This window comes from Mirounga leonina, unplaced genomic scaffold (assembly GCF_011800145.1).
Source record: "Mirounga leonina isolate KUSES-001 unplaced genomic scaffold, KU_Mleo_1.0 Mir_151, whole genome shotgun sequence".
Taxonomy (NCBI): Eukaryota; Metazoa; Chordata; class Mammalia; order Carnivora; family Phocidae; genus Mirounga; species Mirounga leonina.
In genome coordinates this window covers 34043544-34067465 of record NW_023270377.1, presented here as the reverse complement: position 1 = coordinate 34067465, position 23922 = coordinate 34043544, and the positions used below count along the sequence as shown (strand labels likewise).

General features: G+C 43.7%; 1 protein-coding gene across 1 annotated transcript in view; it reads left to right on the top strand.

Annotated features, from left to right (window-relative positions):
- The window catches only part of LOC118012657 (aldehyde oxidase), an 87769-nt gene that overhangs the window by 39553 nt on the left and 24294 nt on the right, over nt 1-23922 (top strand). Inside the window, exons 19-26 of the mRNA XM_035008348.1 lie at nt 1728-1850; nt 5408-5504; nt 11428-11552; nt 13221-13354; nt 14403-14490; nt 18673-18759; nt 19579-19770; nt 21492-21719. Coding sequence (XP_034864239.1) covers nt 1728-1850; nt 5408-5504; nt 11428-11552; nt 13221-13354; nt 14403-14490; nt 18673-18759; nt 19579-19770; nt 21492-21719 — 1074 coding nt within the window. The remainder of the gene's footprint in view (nt 1-1727; nt 1851-5407; nt 5505-11427; nt 11553-13220; nt 13355-14402; nt 14491-18672; nt 18760-19578; nt 19771-21491; nt 21720-23922) is intronic.

Sequence of the window (23922 nt, the reverse complement as noted above, 5' to 3'; positions counted from 1 at the left end):
GTGTGCAGATGTTGATGATGAACATCTCAGGGGCACATCTGTGTGCCAGGTCACGGGGGCAAACCCAGGCATCTGTGCAGAGTGGAGCGTGGAACCATCGTGAATGCCTTTGTTAGTTTAATTCCTTTTTAAAGTTAGGCCTTTAAAAAATCTTTTCACTGTAGGGTGGCTCAGTCATTAAGCATCTGCCTTCGGCTCTGGTCATGATCCCAGGGTCCTGGGATCGAGCCCCGCATCGAGCTCCCTGCTCAGCGGGAAGCCTGCTTCTCCCTCTCCCACTCCCCCTGCTTGTGTTCCCTCTCTCGCTGTCTCTCTCTGTCAAATAAATAAATAAAGTCTTTTAAAAAAAATCTTTTCACTGTAGAACTTTTAAACATATATAAAAATAGAGAATAGTACAATGAATCTCCATAGACCCATCAGCCAGCTTCAACAATTGTCAACATTTCACCTTTCCTCTTCACTTATCTCCCCACTGTCCCCACCCATCCACACCCAGCAAACATACTTTTGTGTGTGGATGTGGGTGTGCGTGCACGCACGTATGCTAGATTTAACTTTTTTACTACCACACTTTTTTCTCATGACAAAACTACTATGTGCTCGTCGTAGAAAAGATTTAATAGTTTAAAGTCAGTTTTAAAATGAGTGATTAAATTTGAATTGTGATCATGGTATAAGGTGAGAGAGAACGGAGCAGTCATGGTGAATTCTTCTAGTCCTGTTTTCCCGTTCTGGAGCCTTATTTTTTTGTTCCCATCAGTTTTCTGCCTGTGTGAACTCCTTAGGCCCCTGCGCCCCCTGCAGGTGAAATGATGAAGCGGATGCTCTCTGCTTGCTTATGTCTTGGCTAGTTACAGGCTCTGTGTCTTCCTGACGAGCCTGGGCGCCACCAAGGTTTGGGACAGAGATTTGCTCATAGCAGTGTTGTGTTTTCCTTTTCTCCCTCCGTCGTCTCTGATGAGATGGGCTATGACCTTCGGGTCCTCCCTTTCCAGAAGCTTCCTCCCAGGATGGCCCTGATCCTGGTGGCAGCCACAGGTCAAGCCAAGTGACTGGCTCTCCTCGGCCCCCGCCCCAGCCCCAGTGTGCTGGCCTGGAGCTGAGTCTGCTGTGTGACGGTCACCCCTGCCCCTCGTCAGCCACTCTGCCAGGGATGGCAGCACAAAGACCTGAGCTCCCCTGGAGCCTGGGTGTTGGCGCCCACCCACACGGCAAAAAGAAACCGCTCCAAGAGGCGGACCCCTCCAGACTGGTAGGGAGTGGTTTGGACAAGAAAGGGGACTTCTGAGGCTTATCTTGGGCAGCCACAAGACTAGTAGATCTCTGCACCATCTGCCAGTTTGTCGTGTGGGGGCCCTAACTGGGCCATCCAGATGGTCTGTACCACACCTTCCTCTCTCAAGGCTCCATCCTTGAAACAGTTCCTAGTGTGGAAACCGTACATTCTAAGGACAGGGAAGGGGTGAGGAGCCTCCATGAGCCTGGGTCAAGCTCAAGGGTCAGCCAGGGAGCACGTCTTGTCAGTGGCCTCCTCCAGCCCCGGGGCCAGCAGGCCAGCTCTGACAAACGTGCCTTCTCACAGGGCCCTTGTAACAGCCGCACTGCGCATGTGAAGCGGTTCTCCACTGTGTGTCCGGCGCTGTGCCAGCGGGAGGAGGAAGAGGGGCGAAGGGCGGGGCCTGGCGCCTGCGCTCCCTGACGGCAGACGCCTGTCTGTGTTGCAGGTGTCCTGTGTGGGCCAGCTCGTCTGCGCCGTGATTGCGGAGTCCGAGCTCCAGGCAAAGCGAGCGGCGCAGCGAGTGAAGGTTGTCTACCAAGATTTGCAGCCGCTGATCCTGACAATCGAGGTAATGAGTTCAAGGGCGGGGTCAGAAGAGCGCATTTCCCCGGTGGAGCCGTCAAAATGCTCTTTGCCTACAGTGACGGGACAGAAAGTCTGACTCCAAGTGATGTGCAATGCGTAGGGGCTTGGTTGGCCCCGGACTCTATCAGTGTTGGCCCAGAACCTGGTTTTGTGCCTCTCCTCTCTGCTGCCCACAGTCCATGCCTTAGCCCCTGCAGTCACAAGATGGCAGCCAGGAGCTTCTCGTCCATGACCGGGGAGGCGAGAGCAGCGCTGTCCCAGCATCCCAAGCTCCAGTCCTGAGATCCAGCCTTATCAGGCCCCTGAGGTCACACACCCGTCTCTGATTGGATGATTAGCCAGAGGAACGGCGGACCTGTTGGTTACTGCTGGGGGTCAGATTTCTTTGAAGTATGGGCCACAGTGGGGTGGGAGGGGATGGAGACGTAAAAAGAAATCTGATCCCTGAAGGGGACTGGTGGGAGGAGTGCTGCATGGGCAGGCATTGGTGTCCGGGACCCTGAGTTCACCGGCACCTGGACTTTCTTGGGGGTGTGCAGGAACCAGCAAGATGCTCTGTGCAGCAAATCCTGGAGACCCTCTTTAGATTCTTCAGTGCATATCTTAAATGAGTATGAGGAATAGAATCCTGTGATGCCTGTAGGTATTTTGGCCACTTACACCAATTGGAGAATTGCATTTTCTATCCTGTTTTTTAGAAAGAAGTTAGAGATTTACAGAGATTATAAGATTCATCTCCATGAAATGATAGGGTGTGCTTCTGCATCCATTTCATTGGCTCTTATAATTTACTAAATAATGAAAACATGCACGTTGGGAAAGCAGCATGAATAGATTAGATTCAGCCCAGACAGACTCCATGTACTCTGGGAATACATTACCTTCACAACGAAATGAATCGGCTGTTCTCTAGGTGACTAGCGTGCCCTCCGGCAGAGAATGAGAAACTGACTTGGCTCAGACTAGTGTCTCCAGAAGAACTTGGCTTTGGTGTGTTTCCTATCATGCTGCTTTATTCCTAGAAACATAGCATTTGTGTCTGGACAGTGTCCTCCGTGTTTTATTTATTTATTTATTTTTAAGATTTTATTTATTTATTTGACAGAGACAGAGATAGCGAGAGCAGGAACACAAGCCCCGGGAGTGGGAGAGGGAGAGCAGGCTTCCCGCCGAGGAGGGAACCCGATGTGGGACTCGATCCCAGGACCCTGGGATCATGACCTGAGCCAAAGGCAGACGCTTAACGACTGAGCCACCCAGGCGCCCCTCAGTGTTTTAAAATTAAAATAAAATCATGTCAAGAAGACAAACATACAGAAGTTAAGCTGGAGTCAAGGAGTGACAAAGCTTCCCCAATTTTCCTGGCCGGTTCCAGATTCCAGCGTTCTCTTCCCTTCTTAGTCAGATGTTGCCTGATGCATTTGCCTGCTTTATACACTCAGTCCCCAGCATTTTGTTTTAGAGGTACTCCTAACTAAGAAATTATTCCTTAATTACTTCTTCATAAGAAAGTATTTACGTGATACTTCATCAAAATTTTGTTTACAGTCCTTTCCCCAGTACTGGTGGCTAAATGTCTTCCCTTCCCTGCCCCCACCTGCCAGCCAGATGAATTTCCAAACAAGTAAACAGCTGCCACCCTTCTCCTCGCCTGCCCTCACTCCACCTGGCAGATCCTCAGTTGTTTGCCAGAGAATACCAGCATCAAACACCAAACTTTGACACGTGGAGGAGAGCTGCCTCACATTTTTATCAGAATTCAAGCTCTCCAAGGTCAGTCAACTGGATCAGGGTGGATTTAATCAAAATCTTTAGCAGGGAAATATGCCCAGCTCTGTACACATTACAGTTTTTTTAATCACTTTTTTGACCAAGAAATATTCGGGAAATTGTCTCAAAGTCACTCAAAAAGCAAGCAGCAAGTGAAGTGGAAAACGATTAAACTTTAAAAAATAGGATTTATAAATCCTAACTACTGTTTTCAACCTGGAATATCTGAATCTTAGATTAATAAGAAAGGCATATAAGTTCGTTCTAGAAGGAACTGTGTTATCCATCTAAATAGGATAAAAATAAATATATCTCTGTCACCAGCACTGAGGTTTAACCAAGCTAATGCTTTCTAGAATGTTGAACAGTTTGAGTGGGGAAACTCTATCAAAACTCTTGGCTCAAGGGATCAGGCTGATGACCATGGTGAGGAAAATATGCTCCTGACCAGAATCCCCCATCAGTCATCATGATCAACAGCATGACCATAGCTAACACACAGAGTTCACTACAGGTCAAAGCAGGTTTTAGACATTAACTCACTAAACGCTCAAAACAGTCCTGTGAGGAAAAACTCTTACTGTCTTTATTATGATGAGGAAAGAAGAACATAGGTCACGCAGTCACACAGCTAGTCAGAAATAGAAGCAAACAACAAACCCTTCATCAAGGAACCTGAGTCCGCTGGTGGTAAAAACAAATGAACCCACTCTTTGAGTGGGGGAAATGGCAGGATCACAATACATCAGTCCTGTAAGGTATGCTGGTAGGTCTGAACATCTGCTCATGGCCAGAGGGAACCAGAGTTAGGATAATTCCTAACTGCCAACAGGCTGGACTTTCATGGATGGCCAATAATCCACGGTAGGTAATGGTGGCAGGAGCTGGGATGGCACATTTGCCAGGGGACGCAGGGATTACAGCAAGATAAATTCCTTGAATAGCTAAGGAAACCAGCCTACATGATTGTAGCTACATCCCTGAAGATGTGTACCCAGCAGTCTCCCTTCACTAGGCACCCAGAGGAAGCCAATAGGACCCAGTGTGTAAGTGGATTTGACATACCCAGACTGGGCGTGTAATGGAATCTCACCTCCGGGGCTGGAGTCCCAGCTGCCCTACTGCCCTGCATAAATGCTGTGCTTGTCCTCCCAAATGAGGGGCGTGGGGTTGGGGGGCAGGTCCACCATGATCCTTACCACCAGAATGTCTTCGGCTAGCACTTACTGAGCATTTATTACATGCCATGTAAGCCTTTTACATGTCTCGTTTCATTTTATCCACACCACAATGCTCTTGGAGCTGTGTGCACAGCTCTGTCTCCGTTTACAGATGAGGCTCGGCAGAAGAAATACTAGGCCCCCAGTCAAACAGGTAGTAAATGGAGAGAAGGAACATAATGCTGACTGGGTCCAGAGTCCAAGCTCTAAACCCATGTGCTGTGTGGCCTTGGCTTCATACAGTGGGTTGTAGAATGAACAGTACAGTCTTGCTGGAAAATATTAGTTCCATTCCAGGACCACCTTACATGCTGGGGTTTTTCCTGGGCGTACTCTCTTTTGACTCAAGGGCACATTTGTATTGGCTCTCTGAGGAGTCTCTCTGAAGGCTGGTTCTTAGCTCTTCCCTGGGATTGTGCTGAATGGAAGAGCATGGGATTCCAGAGCAGGAGCAATGTTGGCCCGACGCAGATGATTCCCCACTGAGGGTGGCTACGGCCAGAGGGCTGCATCTCTGGCCCACACAGCCTCACTTTTCTGTTCTGTCCAGGAAGCCATACAGCACAGTTCCTTCTTCGAACCAGAGAGGAAACTGGAATATGGAAATGTGGATGAAGCATTTAAAGTGGTTGATCAAATTCTAGAAGGTAAAGCTTTCTGGAAAAACGGGAGGAGGGGGAAGCAGCCCAGAAGGCTTCTGAGCTTGTCTAGTTTAATGCTACCTTTGCCCTTCAGAAATCACCTAGAAATCGGCCGAGAACAGGCACTTCATTCACACATGCATTTCCCTCTGTGGGGTATGTGTGTGCGTGTGCGTGTGTGTGTGCGTGTGTGTGTGTGTGTGTGTAGAGCACAGCAGGGAGGTGAAGTGGGAGGCCCAGCCCCCTATACTGTGCACTGACCCCCTGCCCCATCATGGCCCCAGTTTTTATATGATGTTATCTCTTTTCCTGCTCATAACCACCCTGCAGATCGGGAAACAGGATCAGAGTGCTTGCAGAGCTTGAACAGTCATACAACAGCTACCAAGTGATAAAGCTGGTCATCAAATTGATAGCTTTTCTTAGCATTTCCAAAGCCCATGTTTCTTTCTCTTCCATCCTTTCTCTGACTTCTCCCTCCCTTCCTTCTAGACTTCCTTCCATCATGTATATGTGTAATTAAAATGAAATTTCTCTCTTAGAAAATAGTTGATTTGAATTTTCCAATAAAATTTTTGTAACTTTTTATTTTGAAATCATTTTAAATTTACAGAAAAGTTGCAGAAACATTAAAGAAACTCCAAGTTACTCTTAATTCAGATTCCCCTATTATTAACACTTTACTACACTTGCTTAATCATTCTCTCTTTCTGTACACACACACACACACACACACACATTTTTTCTGAGCCATTGGAGAGTAAGTTACATGTTGGTTCACCCCTAAATACTGTGTGTATTTCCTTAGAGCAAGAACATTATCTTACTTAAAGAGTTATCAAAATCAGAACATTCACATTGACATAATATAATTACTTAATCAACAGACCTTATTCAGGTTTTGCCACTTGTCTCAGTCATGTCCTTTATAGCAGAAAAAAAAAATGTACCATGGGTCTTAAATAACACACACTTTCCCTGCTCTGCTCTGCTCTCATCCATGCTAGAGAGCCATCCTTAACGCTCGCCATGCAAGGTCTACTTCACCCAGATGTGTTGCTGGGTGGGCATGGGCTTTCTGTCCCACAGCTCAGGGCAGAGACTATCTCATCTGGCATTGTCTGTCTTTAGGTGAATTTCCAGGTGTTGGTGTCTAGTGCATGTTTGAAGCTACCGTCACCCTAATTTTTCTCTCCAACCCTGATCCCAAGCGCAGAAGAGTCCTAAGGCATACCATCCCCGAGCGTACAGCCAGAGGTCTATCAGGTACAACAGCCCAGCCACTTTAGTTCAAAGCCCATCATGTTCCTTAACTCCACAGCTGTGTTAAACCAGAACATGGTCACGGGCTGCCTGGATGACGTCACCTGGAAGCTGTAGAAAAGACACCTTGCGCCATCGCCCTTCCAGTATTCCCTTGGCACGCCGTCTTATCAGTGTGTGACTTGGCAGGGCCCATCTCCCTGCTTTAAAATTATTATAAATAAAATAATCGTTGTGAAGATTCTAAGAGATAACATAAGTGTGCTTGGCATAGAGCTTGGCCCATAGGAGGGAGACCCATAACTGTGAGCAGTAATTTCTCCTAGGCTGAGATGTTTCTGTTGTTCTCTAGGCAGGATTTCACAGTCTACTACTGAGCTAACACCCTGGCAGGTGCTCATTTAGCACACCCGGTGTTTCCCAGCACCTCCCAATGGGAGCCATTTATGAGACCTGCCGGGGGATTCCTGGAGCTGCCTGCTTTCTGGAATTCTGGAATTGGGGGACCCAGGGTAGCACAGGAATGTGCTTTTGACGAGTTTTCACAGAGCTCCAGGTGATTCTTAGGACTAGTGAGATGGGGCAAACCCTCGAAGGATGGGGCTGTTTTCTGGGAGACAAGGAGGGAGCATTTTTAGCATAAGAGATGAGGTGTGAGCATCTTGGAAATAACCATTTTTAAAGGGGTTCCTCCACTTGGACCATAGTATGTTCTTGCCTCTGTTCTTGCCATGTGTGTTTTTGTGTGAGTTCAGTTGTTTTTCTTTCCCTTGACATCTTCTTTAATCATTTAATTCAGTTAAGGAATTTATTCAGTCTCTCTCTTACTTGAATTTTAATTTGTATCCTGCCCCTTACCCTACTGATAAATATGAAAGTGATACAGGATGCTTTAAAAGGGACATTTATACCACTTTTAAGTTTTCATCTTCTTGACTCACTAGTGTGAGGTATTTTTTTTTTCTTACAATGCAGTTGTCATTTGAGTTAAGAATTTTTGGCCACTTATTTCAGCGAGAGGTAACTGGAGATGATAGTTAAAACAGCACTTTGCCCCCAGGAATATAGCTGCTCAAAACAGCACTTTGCCCCTCAGGAATATAGCTGCTCTAAGAAAAACAAATATTTAAAAGATAAACTATGTGGAGTACTAACATCAAGTCTTAGACTGTGTTCTTGAAGGGAGTGAGATTATTGTTTGTTTTTATTCTGTGTGAAAATATATTTGGCCCCTTCCTAGCCCTGATGTCATAGCACTGGGAGGGCATTAAAAGCCCCCATTCGCAAATAAGCCAGCCGAGGCTGGGAGGCGTGTGATTGAGCAGGAATCAAACTGATCTAATTTCCCAACCCTGAGGCGAACGTCTCTCTCTACGTGATGCCACTTCTCATTTCTCTCTTAAAATTCCGTTAGCCAGAACGGGCTTTACACTGGAGAGCACAGAAGGCAATCTGTGCAGCAGGATTTGCAAGAGATCTAGGAGCCTTGAAACCAAGATTATCTTCCCCACATCCTGTCCTACTGGGCATAATACAGATAGACTCCTGTATATCTTAATGGTTTTTCAGTCTTTAAGGGCTTCTTATTAAAATGGAAATGTGCCCAGAGGAATCACTCCTAAACCCATAGTGGAATAACATTTTATCTCGGGGATTAGCTGATCAAATTAGTTGATCAAATTAGTTGAGAGCAATACCCTGAGAGGAAGAGAGGGAGGGCCCTGTGGGGGGAGGGCTGCAGGATGGACCGTGCAATGTAACAAGGTTCTAAAACTTGGCCTGCTTTCCAGGTGTGAGCAGAAAGAGCTCTAATAGTTTGTAGCTTTTCATGTTTTAAGTGAAGTAGGTATTTAACAAAATAAATTCTGAGTGGATAGGTGGGAACACTGATATGGTAAACCATGAATTTGAGCCCACTGACAAGTGGATTTTTCAATGTGCGGTCTTTGATAAAACTTTACATTAAAATTGAGATTTGAGGGGCACTGGGGTGGCTCAGTTAAGCATCTGCCTTCAGCTCAGGTCATGATCCCAGAGTCCCGGGATTGAGCCCCACATCAGGCTCCCTGCTCTGCAGGGAGTCTGCTCTCTCTCTCTCTCTCTGCCCCTTACCCTGCTCGTGCTCTCTCTCTCTCTCACTCTCTCAAATAAATAAATAAAATCTTTAAAAAAATAAAATTGAGATTTGAGTTTTGACATTTTAATTTTTATATTTTATAAATGAAACATCTCATTTTTCTATATTTTTTCTTTATTCAGATTTTGGATAAGATAGGAAATCCAGACTCCAATACAAAAGATTTCTTTGGGAATCTCCCTTAAACCATCTGAAAATCACCGTTATTGGATACATTCTTAATTTTTTAAAGTTCTGCCTTTCACCTAACTAACATAATGGCTGGTCATAATTGTATTCTGGTTTTTTTTGTCTGTTTAATTTTTTTCCCCCTATCTTCCAATGGCTTAGTTGAACATTTTTCAGCACTCCATTTTTATCTATCTGTAGTATTTTTGAGTCTATCTCTTTGTCTAGTTTTTCTGCTGGTAGTTCTAGGTGTATTTTACATATATATAATATATAATATATAAATTACAATATATCTGGTAGCAACATTTTATCAGTTTGTGCATAGAAATTTGCCTTTCTTCACATCCTTTTACTCTCTCATTTGTAATAGTCTTTAAAAATTCCCTCTTTATAGTCTGAGTACTATATGAAACAATGTTAAAATTTTGCTTTCAATGCAATTTGTAAAATTCAAGAGGAGGAGGAAAGTCTGTTGTGTTTACCTGTATTTGTAGTCTTTCCATTGTTCTCTCTCCTTCCTGAGGTTCCAAGATTCCTCTAAAAAAAATCATTTCTTGTCTGTTTCAAAAACTGTCTTTAGCCATTATTTTAGGATAGGTCTGTTTAAGACAAATTCTTAGTTTCCTTCATCTAAGAATGTCTTGATTTCTTTTTCATTCTTGAAGAATATTTTTGCTGGATATAGATTTCTGAGTTTATAGGTCATTTAGCAGTTGAAGAAAGATGTTGTACCTTTCCTCTAGTCTCCATGGTTTCTGATGAGAACTCTGCCTTGTGAAGAATCTTCCCCCCTGTAGGCGAGGTAGGGTTTTCCTCTGTCTGCTTCCAAGATATTTTCTTATTTTTACTTTTCAGAAGTTTGACTCTGATGGGTCTTGGCATGGATTTCTATGGATTTATCATATTTTCAAGTATTCACGCAGCTTCTCGAATCTGTAGGTTTGTGTCTTTTGCCAAGTTTAAGAAATTTTCAGGCATTATTCCTTCAAGTATTTGATGTCAGTGACCCAAATGTGCAGTCTTTTTATAGTCACACAGGGTCCTAAAGCTCTGCTCATTGTCTTTTCAGTCTCTTTTTTTCTGATGTTCAGGTTAGGCAATTTCTGTTGTTCTATATTCTTGAATACTGATTATTTCCTCTGTTGTCTCTATTCTGTTGTTGAGCTTTTTCCATTGAGCCTCTTAAATTTTGGTTGTTGTATTTCTTAGTTCTAAAATTTCCATTTGGCTCTTTTTGTATCTTCTGTTTCTTTGCTGAAATTTTCCATTCTTCCATTTGTTTTAAGTGTTTATGTAAATGCTCACTGAAATATTTTTATGATGGCTGCTTTAAAATCCTTGCTAGATAATTCCAGCATCTGTGTCATCTTGGTGTTGACATCTGTTGATTGTCTTTCTCATTCAAGTTGAGTTCTTGGTATAATGAGTGATTTTCAATTGTATCCTGGTCATTTGACTATTCTGTTTTAAGACTCTGGATCTTATTTAAATCTTCTATTTTACCAGAACTCATCTGACCCCATGTTGGTGGGAAAAAGGGGTTTCTGCCTTGTTATTGCTAGGTGAAGGGTGGAAGTCCAGGTTCCTCGTGTGGTTTCCAGTGATACCACCACAATGCAAGGTTTAGGGCATCTCATTATAGCCTGACAAGGGTGGAAGTCTAGATTTTTCCATCCAACTTTTGCAGATAGGGATGGGGCCGCAGTTTTTTCACTGGGTAGTGTGATTATTTTATAAAAATTTTCTTGCTAGGCTTCCCATCTCTTGGTCTTTCGCTGGAGAAAGTAGGCTTTTCTTGGGGCCTTTCTTTCTGTCTTTTCCTATTGATATTTTGGGATTGCTGGCTTCTCTGGTACCAAGTCTGGGATATATGAAGCAAACGGCAACAACAAAGAACATAACTCACTAAACTCACCATGTGTCTTTCCTTGGATTCCCAAACTTCCTAGCTGGTCTGCCTTCTCTCTACCTTTCAGAGACTTATATTTCTTTTGCATATAAATAAATAAAGTTGTGTGCTGTACTTAGTAGAAGGAAACAAGAGAAGTGCATTACTCCATCTCATCTTGGACCAGAAATCTCCTTTCCATAGTGTTTTGACTGACTCTAGAATGTCGCACACCTTTTCCTAGAACTCTGTGACCTACCATATTGGGAGACCTGACAGATACCCATACAAAACTCTGCTTCAAATCTGCAGATATAATGGAAGCCAAGTGTTCGTGGCCCTTAACTGTGTAGCTTGCTGTCCTAGCAATAGCACTGTTGGTGGAATTTCTCAGTAATGGGATAACAGCTGGGGAATTCTAACTGTTCTATCTGAAAGCCTCCTTGACTCTGTGTACCTTCCTATAACAGGTGAAATACATATGGGAGGTCAAGAACATTTTTATATGGAAACCCAAAGCATGCTTGTTGTTCCCAAAGGAGAGGATCAAGAAATCGATGTTTATGTTTCTACACAATTTCCCAAATACATACAGGTAACAAGGGGCCATTGCAGAGGAGAGGTGGCTAAATGGTTTCTGCTGGCAAAATATACCAAGAGCAATTAGAGACAAAAATGTCACTGCAGGAACTGAAGGAATTTGGAGTACTAACAGCCCTATCCATTTGGGTATTAATAGCTGTACAATTTCAAAGCTTTTAAGAAAATGTTATGAAAGTAGGCACCTTTTGTTTGTGGATTTATAACTTCAGAACCAGTTATGGAGTCAGCAGATCTCTTTTGCTGTACTCTTGGCATTGTTAAGAATACGAAAGGAAAAAGAGGAAAGCCTGCCCTCCAAAGATTATAAGTACCTAACTCTCATGAAGCAGTTAGGAAATGGTATTGGACAGAATGGAACTTAATACTTAATCAGCTAAGTCAGAATTTATTCAGACAGAAGAATTAAGAGAAAGGAGGGTTTGCTGAGGGCTAGAATCATCCAGGAAGTCCATGAAGATGAAGTCTTCAGTTTGGATTTGTAATGAGAATGAGGTTTATCTAGATGGTGAGAAGAGAGGCCATTTCTAGGCAATTCCACACCAAGATCAAACGCCACTCCTTTATCATTCATTCATTCATTCACTCATTCTTTCTGTAAACACATATGGCCTCTGTCCTGTATACCAGGCAGCATGCATGTAAGAAAGGAGGACTGGCACAAAGACTGCCCAAGCTGGCATCAGGGATGCATTCAGGAGTGGCTAGTTGAAACATCAGGGTGAAAGCAAGGGGAACAAAGCAAAGGGGTTGATTCAGTAGGTCATACAAGCCGATGTTATTACCAGAGCAGGTAGAAATGTGGGAATGTGCGGACTGAGGCCTTTTAGAAGGTGGAACATTAAAAAGGGTCAGGTGAGTCCCATTCCAGTCCTGTCTGCTACTCACTCCCTATGTGATTTGGGGCCCATTGCTTCATCCCCCTGGGGCTCCACATCCAGAAACATGAGTTGTTAAGATTAAATGACCTCCCAACATTAGGATGGCAAGGAAGAGCAAAACCTGCATCCAGGGAGGACCCACAGGCCAACTCAGCAATAATCCAGATGGGAGGTGAGAAATTTCTCCAGTGGAGGCAGCAGAATGTGGGAAAAAGATCCAGTCTGAGAGACGTGTGCAAGGCCTCAAAATCTCGCTGCTTCAGGAAACGTATCCCAAGGGATTAGTATGTAAAGGATACTTTGGTTATGGTTCATAGGGGAATTTCTCAAAAATTTATTAGCACAGGGGTGCCTGGATGGGTCAGTCGGTTATGCATCCAACTCTTGATTTCGGGTCAGGTCATGATCTCAGGGTTGTGGGATTGAGTCTTGCATTGGGTTCCATGCTGGGTGTGGAGCCTGCTTAAGATCCTCTCTCTCCCTCTGCTCCTCCCACCCCCACACTCCCCTCATGCTGTCTCTCAAAAAAAATTATTAGCACAAAAATATCCCATTGATACTGAAAGGACCACTTAATGATAGTTCTTGCAGTGTCATAATAGCTAAATGCCACTGAGATCAGTTGTGGATGTATGCTTAGGTTATTGGCAACTGTCCTGTTATTTAGTATAACTACACAGTTTCTGTATTGTGTACAACATTTTGAAATCAAAACGTGTAAAGGCTGCCCCCCTCCCTTGCTGCAGATGGATCAGATTAATGGGAACTATTATCATTCACAGGACATTGTTGCTTCGACCCTGAAGCTCCCAGCTAACAAGGTCATGTGTCATGTAAAGCGAGTTGGTGGGGCTTTCGGGGGGAAGGCTTTCAAAACCGGCGTCCTGGCAGCCATCACTGCGTTTGCCGCCAACAAGTAAGTGGAGAAAATCTGCTAAGTAGACTAAAAATAAAATGAAGTCATGCTGTGCATTCTCAATATTGGGGTTCAGGAGAAAGAATTTGGGTTAAGATTATTTAAAATCACATATGGTATACAAATACACAAAGCTGCCATTTTATTACAACTTTTTAATCTTATATTGTCATAACAGATACTAAGAACCAAAGTGAGACTCAATTACTGAAAAGAATGAAAGCCACAGTAAAAATACCTGAAGAGTAGACAGAAACAAGTCCCAAATGGATGGTGGTTACTTGTCCTTAGCACCTGTATGTGTATATAGGTCAGTTCAATGGTTTGAAAAAAGTTCAATCTTTTATAAATATATATAACACAATATATAAAATCCTTTATGTGTATTTATATATAACAATTGCTATATTATATCTGCTATATAATATAGATATTAAATAAATAAATAAATGTGTTCATACATACATTTTCTTGATTTAAATGGAGATTTTTGCTTTTGTGATGCTTACCTTTATTTACATTGCCGTTTCCCTTTAAGGATCTCAAAACATTACCATAGGAAATTGTCTTTGGAGCAGGCACATGTAGAAGGCTTTGATTTCTTTGCTGAATAATATAAGTCAGTTCCTGTATCCCATGAAGCAAAATGACCTTCATTCCAGATCTGTCCTTTCAGGGAGCACTTGGTAATCAGAAACCACCTGAGTTCCTCCATTTGTAACCAATCTATAATGTGGTCTTGGGACCATTTCCCTATAGCAGAGGTTGTTATCACAATGGGAAATATTCCCAAAGCAATACCCTAGAGCCCCTGACACCCAAGACCCTCCCTTGCATAAGTAGCGAATGCCAGGCATTGTACCCTGACCCAAAGGGAGGGGAGGCCACTGTGCATGCCTGAGATCAGGACAGCCCCAGGGCAGTAGTTCTGTTGAACTGTAATGTATGTGGATTGGCATCCACTCCAGCTCTCACTGAGAGTTATATAATCCCCAGATAGTAGCTCTTTGGTATACAGTTTACCACTCTTTCTTTTTTTCTGCTTTAGACACGGTCGTGCAGTCCGCTGTGTTCTGGAGCGAGGAGAAGACATGTTAATCACTGGAGGCCGCCACCCTTACCTTGGAAAGTACAAAGTGAGTAGAAGAAGAGTGGGGATGGAAAGGATTTATGTTATCAAGGTAACATTGCATGGTTGCAGAGGGCAGCGTTGGGCTGCTCTCTCCTGGGGACTAACAATGAGCAAATCAACAAACCCTGCTTCTGTTTAACTTTCTATTCCTTGTGCTCACTGATTATCGGCTGGTTCACATCTGCTTTACTCAGGGAGCACTTGGTAATCAGAAACCACCTGAGCTCCTCCATTTGTAACCAGTCTATAATGTGGTCTTGGGACCATTTCCCTATAGCATTTGTAACCAATCTATAATGTGGTCTTGGGACCATTTCCCTATAGTGAAAAAGTACTAACTGGATTTGGCTGATACAGAGTGAATGACTGGAAAACATGTGAGTATATATACATCTATGAAAGTAGATCTGATAACCGGACTACTTCCACATTTTCTTAAAAATTGAATAATTCCTAATAGTGTTCTGTGAAATTGCAATTATTTGCCAACAGTTTCCTCATTTTTCAATATATAAAGGTTATTTCTATAAAACTCTGTCCCAGAAATTCCTAGGAAAATTTCCATAGCAGAAAATAATTATTCTTTTGCTTTATAAGAAATAAATTAACTTGTCAGAATGGATTAACTGCCATAATAAATAACTAAAAACTCTCAGGGGCTTAAACCTGTATTGTGTTATTTCTTGCTCAAGTGACAGCTCAGTATAATCAGCAGGAGTTGTGGAGAAGGGGCGAGGAGAGGACTCTGCTCCGAAAAATTATTCAGAGACTTAAACTTTTTCCATCCAGTAGAGCCACCATCATCCCCTCAGACTGCATCATGTGGTATGGAAGTCACAAGGCTCGTATGGCTATTCACGTGTAAATTTAAATTAACTAAATTAAATAAAACAGAAAATTCAGTTCCACAGTTGCATTAGCTGTATTTCAAGTGCTCAGTAACTACATGTGGCCAGTGGCTGCCATATTGGACATGTAGATATAGAACATTGCCGTCATCTCGGAAAGTTCTATTGTAGAGCACACCGTAGGGACTCTGAGTCCTTCACTGAGTCTTCTGCAGAGGACAGAACACAAGGGAAGAGGGAGAACATGGAGTGTTGTGTGGGGGGTGTTTTAGGCACCAGGTGTGTTAAATGTGGGCCTTGCTTCTGTTCACGTGTGTTGAGCCAGGACTTTGTCACCTAACTACGAGGGTGGCTGGGCAACGTAGTCTTCCATGTGCCCAGGATGAAAGATAACAACATCTGTTGAACACAGCATCATCTCCCCCACAACTGGTGTACCTGCATACATATTTTTAGGAGATAATGGATGTATTGATTTCAACTCACGTTCACTCTGAGCTATGTTTTGAATTTGGTTTGGTTTAACAAAGATTTATCAGAGTGAACTTTGTTCTGACAGAGATTACATTTTAGGGAATGAGGGGAAATAAAACTTACACGTATGAAGTCATCATGAAAACATAATGTCAGGTTAAAAGATGAGATGCACGTGGTAAACCTATGAGGAGAGAGGAATATGAGTTGCAGTATGTTCATGAGACATCTTAGAGAAGGTGAAACATAAAGGGCCTTCAAGAACAGATGGGCAGAAAGAAGACATATGGGTGGTGGGAATAGTAAGAGCAAAAACACAGAGGAGGGATCAACATGGCATGTTTGATGGGGGTGGCGGTAAGGAGAGAGGGCGAATTAGAATACACAGTAATTACTGAGGGGTGGTGGAAAATAAGGTTGGTTAGGTTAAGTGATGCCAGACTGAGAGAGGCCTAGAGTTTCAAGATGGGGGTTGAAATTTGATCTTGTAAGAAAGAGTAGGACTGTGTAGATCCTTGATCAGTCAAGTGTCATAACCAAACACAGGTGCATTGGGGAAGGTAATATGATGGCATTGGGCAGGATGGCCCAGGGAGGAGAGAGGGCGGAGGCAGGCGAACCATCAGGAAGCAGCTGAAGCATTCAGACATGAAGTATTTTGGGTCTGAGCTGTGATAGTAAGATGTAGAAGAAATGAGTCCAAGAGCCATGGTAGTATAAAATAAAATAGGAGTTGGTGGCAAACTTGGCAAAGAACAAGGGAGAATAAAACCAGAAACATGACTTGGAGGTTTCTAGGAGAAAGCACCAAGTTGGAAGGAGGAACCAATCTGGAAGAACAATGATGGATCTTGTTCCTTCACCAATATGGTTCCTTGTACTTCACCAATATGGAACCTTATTAAAAGGACTTGTTACAGCTACAGAAGCCTTAAGCATAGTGGTGATTATAATTATGAGAAAATGATGCTTTCTGATGTAAAGACAGGAGAGGATATTAATAACATTTATAATAGTAATATTAATAATTTATATTTAGAACACTTGCTGTGTTTCAGTCACTCACCTGTAATTTTCTGTGCATTATTTTCTTTATTGCCATTTCGCAGATAGGTTATACAGCTTGCCTAAGATCACAGAACTAGTTAAGTGGCAGAGCCAGAACTCAAACTTCTGGAATTCATAGGCCATGCCCTTGACTATGACTTTGGTTTGAATTTGGTTCCATTCAACAAAAATCACAAAGTGAACTCTAATAAGTTCAGAGATACTGAAGCAGAGTGCAGATGGAAAGCATGGATATTGGATACATATGAATCACAGAGAAGATATTTATGTAAAAGACCTCGAGTAGCACCAAATGCTGCTGAGAGTTTTCATCAAATTGGGCCCTCTGAGAAAAATGTGCTGAGTCCATTCGGAGCAGGCCACCAGATTTGGAGATTATAAGATGAGGTGGCCTCGGGGGAGAAAGTTCAGGTAGAAACGTGGAGCCAGAATTCAAGGACTTGTGGCAAGAAAGGGAGGTTACGAACTATGCGGTTGATTTGCTTTCGGAGGAAAGAAAAGGGTTGGTAAGAACAATAGTGATGAATTTTCCAGGAGGGGTTTTCGTTTGTTTTGCTTTTATTCTTTCTCTACACTTACTTTCTCCTTTTTTAAATTATTTTCAGTTGTGGCAGAATACACACAACATAACATTTACTGTCTTGCCCGCGTTTAAGTGTAGTTTGGTGGCATTAAGCATGTTCACATTGTTGCGCAACCATCATCACCATCCATCTCTGGGATTCTTCTCGTCTTGTAAAACTGAAACTTGGCACCCACTAAGCAATATGTCCCCGTTTCTTCCACCCCAGCAGCCCCTCAGGAGCCACCATTCTACTTGCTAGGAATTGGACTACACTAGGTGCCTGATATAAATGGAATCGAACAGTATTTATCCTTTTGTGACTGGCTTATTCCACTTAACAGAAGGTCCTCAGAGTTCATCCATGTTATAGCAGGTGTCAGAATTTCCTTCTTTTTTAAGGCTGAATACTATTCCATTGTATGTACCACATTTTTTCGATCCATTCATCCATTGATGGACATATGGGTTGCTTCTACCCCTTGGCTATTGGGAATAATGCTGCTGGGAACATAGCTGTACCAATAGCTCTTTGGGACCCTGCTTTTAGTGCTTTCAGATAAATACTCAAAAGTGGGATTGCTGAATTATATTGCTATTTTTAATTTTTTGAGGAACGGCCATACTGTTTTGCACAGCAGCTCCACCGTTTCACATTTCCACCAACAGTGCACAGGCGGTCCAATTTCTCCACATGCTCACCTACACTGACTATTTTCAGTTACTGGCTGGTTGCTTGGTTGTGTTTTTATAGTAGCCAGAATTCTAATGGATGTGAGGTGGTATCTTGTGATTTTGATTGGCATTTCCCTAATGACTAGTGATGTTGAGCATCTTTTCATGTGCTGATTGGGCATTTGAATACTGTCTTTGGAGAAATGTCTATTCAGTCAGGTTGGGTTTTTTGTTGTTGTTGTAGGAGTTCATATACATACTGGAAATTAACCCCTTATTAGATACGTGATTTGAAAAATTTTCTCCCGTTCTCTGGTTTGCCTTTTCACTCTGTTGATTGTGTTCTTTGATATATGGAAGTTTTAGATTTTGCTGTAGTCCAATTTATCTATTTTTGTTGTTGTTGTTGCCTGTGTTTTTGTCATATCTAAGAAATCATCACCAAATCCAATTTCATGAAGCTTTTTATCCATGTGAGGAGGACTTCCAAGTGACAAAGTAAAATGTAGAGAGAGATGGTCCCCAGCACCAGCATTAAAGATCAGTTCTCTTTTCCTAGGCTGGGTTCATGAACGATGGCAGAATCTTGGCCCTGGATATGGAGCATTATAGCAATGGAGGCGCCTCCCTGGATGAGTCATTACTTGTAAGTGCTTTAAGAAGCAAGTTCACATTCTGGAAAGTATTACATAAAATGATACAATTTAGAAGCTGTTCAATAGTTAAATAATATTTTAATAAATAAATAAAGACCCACATTGTGCAGGGATAGCCATGTGTTACTTACTGGTGCCCCCAGAGTGAGCCCAGAGATACTGGCTAAGTCTGTGTCTGTATATTATTGCCATGTTTCCCGTACTTAGAGTTCTTTTCCCAAATGCAAGCATTAGACCTCACCCACAGCTCTATTGACGTTCTGGCCTGGATCATTCTTTGCTGTGGGGCTGTCCTGTGCATGGTAGGATGTCGGGCAGCACCTCTATGACTAGATGTCAGTGACACAGTACCTTCTAGTCTCAACAACCAAAAGTGTCTCCGGACATTACCAGGGAAGAGAGAGGACAAAATCACCCCTGGTTGAGAACCAGTGCATTAGACCAAATACCAAAACGTTTTTTTTCATGCTCTGTAGGATATTTTATTCATTACATTCTGTAGACCCAGTGTTTAGAGCCTATGAATGCCTCAAAGTCTTTGGCAAATGTCTGAAACCTGGGGAAAAAATGCATTAGCCCTAAAATATGAAAATAAAAAATGATGATTTCAAAAGAAAAATTATTCAAATCCTTAAAAATTATTTCATAACAAAAATTCTTTTAATTTAGGACATGGATCTATTCTAGCATGTTTGACGTGATGTAGAGAGGGTTGGTCATTTCCTGCCTGGTTTTGGTCTTAGGTCTCAGGAGGGCAAAATAGGTATGGAAGGATGAGAATCTGATCACACCAACTCTGGATTTCCCAGGTGATGGAAATGGGACTTCTGAAAATGGAAAATGCTTACAAGTTTCCCAACCTGCGCTGCCGGGCGTGGGTGTGCAGAACAAACCTTCCATCCAACACAGCTTTGCGTGGCTTTGGCCTTCCTCAGGCGGGGCTCATCACTGAGTCCTGTATCACCGAAGTGGCAGCCCGGTGTGGTTTGGCCCCTGAGAAGGTACGGCTAAACTAGTCTCTCACACATAAGACATCAGGCTCCAGAGCAGGGAGGACCATCGGGGGTCATTCAGGTTGAGGAGTTTGGATCCAGAGGGGCTAAATGATGTGCCCGAGGTAACCCAGCTAACTAGTTAAGACAGAGCCTGGACTCCAAAGTTCAGTGATCCTACTCAGGCTCTTTCCCAAAAATCCTGGAGACAGAGTATATTGAAGAGGGAGCTTTGGATTCCAGCTCATTCATTGAGAAGTCTCCATCGGCCAGGGATATAACTGCTGCCAACGAGTTCTGTCAAGCCCTTCTTTTTTCTGCTTCCTGAACGTCTCAGGCAGCTGTCAGAAAGTTTCAGTCATTTCAGTTACTAAAATAGTTTCCTTTCTGTTCCTGAAGTCTCGGTCCCAGTTTCATTCATTAGCAAGCTCTGTTCCCCCCCACCCCCCCCACCCCCATGCCTCTTGCACTCAGAATCCTGGAGCCAGGTTAGGGTGGGGAGACACGGCGTGCTTCCCCCGCCTGCCCCCGGCTCTGTGCCTTCTGCTGTGCTGTTGGGGCAGAGAGGGAGAGGAGGACCAGAGGGAACAGCCTCTGCCCAGCGAGCTCTCGGCCCTTCCTTGCTGAGATGCGGCCACTTTTCAAGTATGTTTCTGTGGGCTCCATTTCTGCTAGCTCTCTCACAATTGGACAGCCTCTGTGAGGGTGGGTTACATTTCCAGCCACCCTCAGCTGGCACCTCCGGCAGGTTTCCTCATGCCTCTTTGCCCCATGCTGCAGCAAACCTTGGAAAGCCCCAGTCCCCACTTCATCTGCCTTCTTTCTTTCCATTCAATATTAGAATCGGTGGCCCTAGGCAGGAGCCATTTTCTTTATGTCTCTTGAACTCCTGGGGGTCCCTGCTCCTCCCTTCTGGTCGTCTCAGCACAGCCTCCTTCCCAGATGTGCTGGCGCCTTTGATAGCATAGGGAGAATTAGATAATGACCTCCCTCCACCCCTGGGGAAGTCAGAGCAGAAAACAGCCACCCTTAAAAAAATACCGCCTTCCCTGGGGCACCTGATGGCTCAGTTGGTTAAGCATCCGACTCTTGGTTTCAGCTCAGGTCATGATCTCAGGGTCAAGCGATCGAGCCCCAAGTCAGGCTTCGTACTCAGCATGGAGTCTGCTTGAGATTTTCTCTCTCCCTCCCTCTGCCCAGCCTGCTCGTGCTCGCTTGCTCGCTTGCTCGCTTGCTCTCTCTCTCATAAATAAATAAATAAATCTTAAAAAAAGAATCTTAATTTGTTCTTCATCCTAGTTATCTGTTTAAACATAACCAATAACTAGGATGAGCAGTCTTATCTTGCTACAGCATCTGAACAATCCAAATTGTGTAGATCATGTAGCCTGGAAGTTAAATTCAGGATTACCTTTCAACAGATGTTCACAAATGCAACTCGAATTAGAGGAATCTACAGTGTACCAGGACTATACTGAGTTATATATGAAATATAATGAAAGGATGCCTCCCTTTGAACTTATACCAGAGCAGCATAGAAAGCATGTTAAGTGCTAACATATTAGATAAAGGCTTCAGGTAGAGAAGGCTTCAGGAAGGGCTTCAACAAGGAGTAAGTGGAACTCAGTTTGGGCCTGATGCGATGAGCAGAACTTGACTAGGAGGACAGTGGATGGAAGAGACTACATCTGTTGCCTCTCCTCCCGTTTTGATCTCCTTTTCTTTTATAGGTCCGAATGATAAACATGTACAAGGAAATTGATCAGACACCCTACAAACAAGAGATTAATGCCAAGAACCTGATTCAGTGTTGGAAAGAATGTATGGCCATGTCTTCCTACTCCCTAAGGAAAGCGGTCGTGGAAAAATTCAACTCAGAGAATTATTGGAAGAAGAAAGGGTTGGCCATGGTACCCCTGAAGTTTCCTGTTGGCCTTGGCTCAGTTGCTCTTGGTCAGGTCAGTTCTCCAAACAGACCAATCAGAAGGTGTTGGGGAGACTTTCTGTGAAGGTGGATTAGCCATAGGGTTGCAATGCCGGTTTGTAAACCTTCCCCAAAGCTGTCCTCCATCAAGCTAGTTTTTCTCCAGAGGAGATAAGAGCTCCTTTGCAGGAATCCCCAGGATTAGTGACAAGCATTCTTGCTGGGAAATCGGGAGAGCTGGTATCTGCTTTTGGTCCTGGCATTAAGCAACTGAGTCAACTTGCTCTGGGCCCAGATCACTCAAGTATGAAGTAAGATGGTGGGATGGATGACTGCCAGCACTCCTCTTCCAGCCCCTCTGTGCTGCAGTGTCACTGGACCATGAAATAGAAATGGGAAGCTGCACAGCATTTGGCTTTTGGAGGGTGGGATAAACTAAACCCAGAAGAGTAACTCATTTAAATAATTTTTTTAAAAACAGAATTTTAGAAATTTGCTCCCTTCTTAGCTGTTAAAAATGTGAAGAAATTGGTTCTTGTAGTTTCTTCAATTGATTAAATAAATTCCCTGCTTGTTTTTGTTTGCTAAATCCCACTTGATGCATGCATCTGCCCCCTCATTCTTGAATGAAACGTACCCAAACAGCTGGTGGTCTGCGCTATTCTAGCTCACTCTACAGCAGGGATGTGGGACCCTTGTTATCTACGTTCTTACACATACGTTTGCGTATGCATACATATATGTGGAGAAGATGGCAGAGCCCTCAAAACTGTGGTCACTCCCCTTTGCAGAATTCACACCTTCCCCTGAGCTATGAAGAAGGAATGGCAGGTGCTTTGAGTAATGACAGATTAGGGATAAATGGGAATGGAGCTGTGAGGAGCACTAGTAAGTATGCTGTGTGTAGAGGGAGAAGAGGAGGCCCCCCCAAAAAAATGGGCAGGAAGGTTCTTCCTTCATTCGCATGCTGATCCATTCACCTAACCATCCTGGCTCAACTGTGGTATGATCATGAGAATGTTCCGTTTTTGCTTAGACCAGTAGTAGCTCAGAGGAGCATCGTAACAATACAAGTGGTAGTCTCTTTTGCAGCCGTCCCATTCCTCACCTGTTTGTGACAGCAGAAACAACACAGAGACATTTAGTCATCTGCACACAATTTACCCAGATGAGAGAGACAGTCAAGAGGCTGTGGTAGAGGAATAAAGATCATTCAGAAGGAGGGGAGAGGAGAAAACCACCACCAGGAAAGTGTTAGTGAGCAGTGAATCTTGGTTTGAGGGTTAGACTGATTAGCGGGCAGCTAACGAAGACATGAGTCTGGTGCATCTGTCCCTGAGCAGACCAGTCAGGATCCCTGGGTAAAATAGTCCCTGTTGTTTACAGATCTCCTGGCAACCCCAGGACATAACCGTGGTAGATGCGGTAGGCTGTCTCTATTTAACTGTTGCCCTTACCTAACATCTGGTCTCCACAGTAGACCAGACCTGGCCCATTTCCCATATCAGAAATTTCTCAAAAATTTTTTATCTAAGAAATAATGATAATTACTGAGCACCCCTTTTAGATTTTATCTCATTCAACTCTCAGGACAACCTATAAGATTTGTAGCCTCATTTAGTGGTGAGGAAACTGAGGTTTCAAGAGCTAAAATAACTTGCCTGAAGCCCCACATCTAGAGAGTGGGGGACTAGGGCTGGAGATTCGTGTCTGAGAGGCTCCAGGAGCAGTATTTTCTCAGCTCCATCAAGCTGCCCCTCCGTGGCACCATTTGGTGGGAACTGAGGTGGGATTCAGCTCAGCCAGGAGGAAACCAGACCACAGCCAGCAGTACGACTTCATTCTCAGACCACCAGCCCTACCCGTCTTCCCCGGAGACCAGCATCCATGCTGGAAACATTGGTGTAGGGCCGAATCGAGGAGTCCAATCGGGCAAGCTGCTCCGTGGAAGCCGTGTGCCAAAAGGCGATCCTGAAGCAAACCAAACAGAGGAAGGAAGGAACTAGGAAGGTTATCAGAAGGCCCAAGGCTGGGGGATTCGTAATGCCCCATTTCACCTTCGTTGGATAGGTATGATTCTGTTTTATAGAAGGAGAACCTGAAGCCCATAGGCGTTCACTCTCGGGCCCAAGGATATCCAGCTATTGAGCCACAGAATGTGAGAGTGGACTTTGAGACTGTCTGATCACATGTCTTCATCCTCCCGTGCAGTCTCCCTGAGCAGGGGCAGCCCCTGT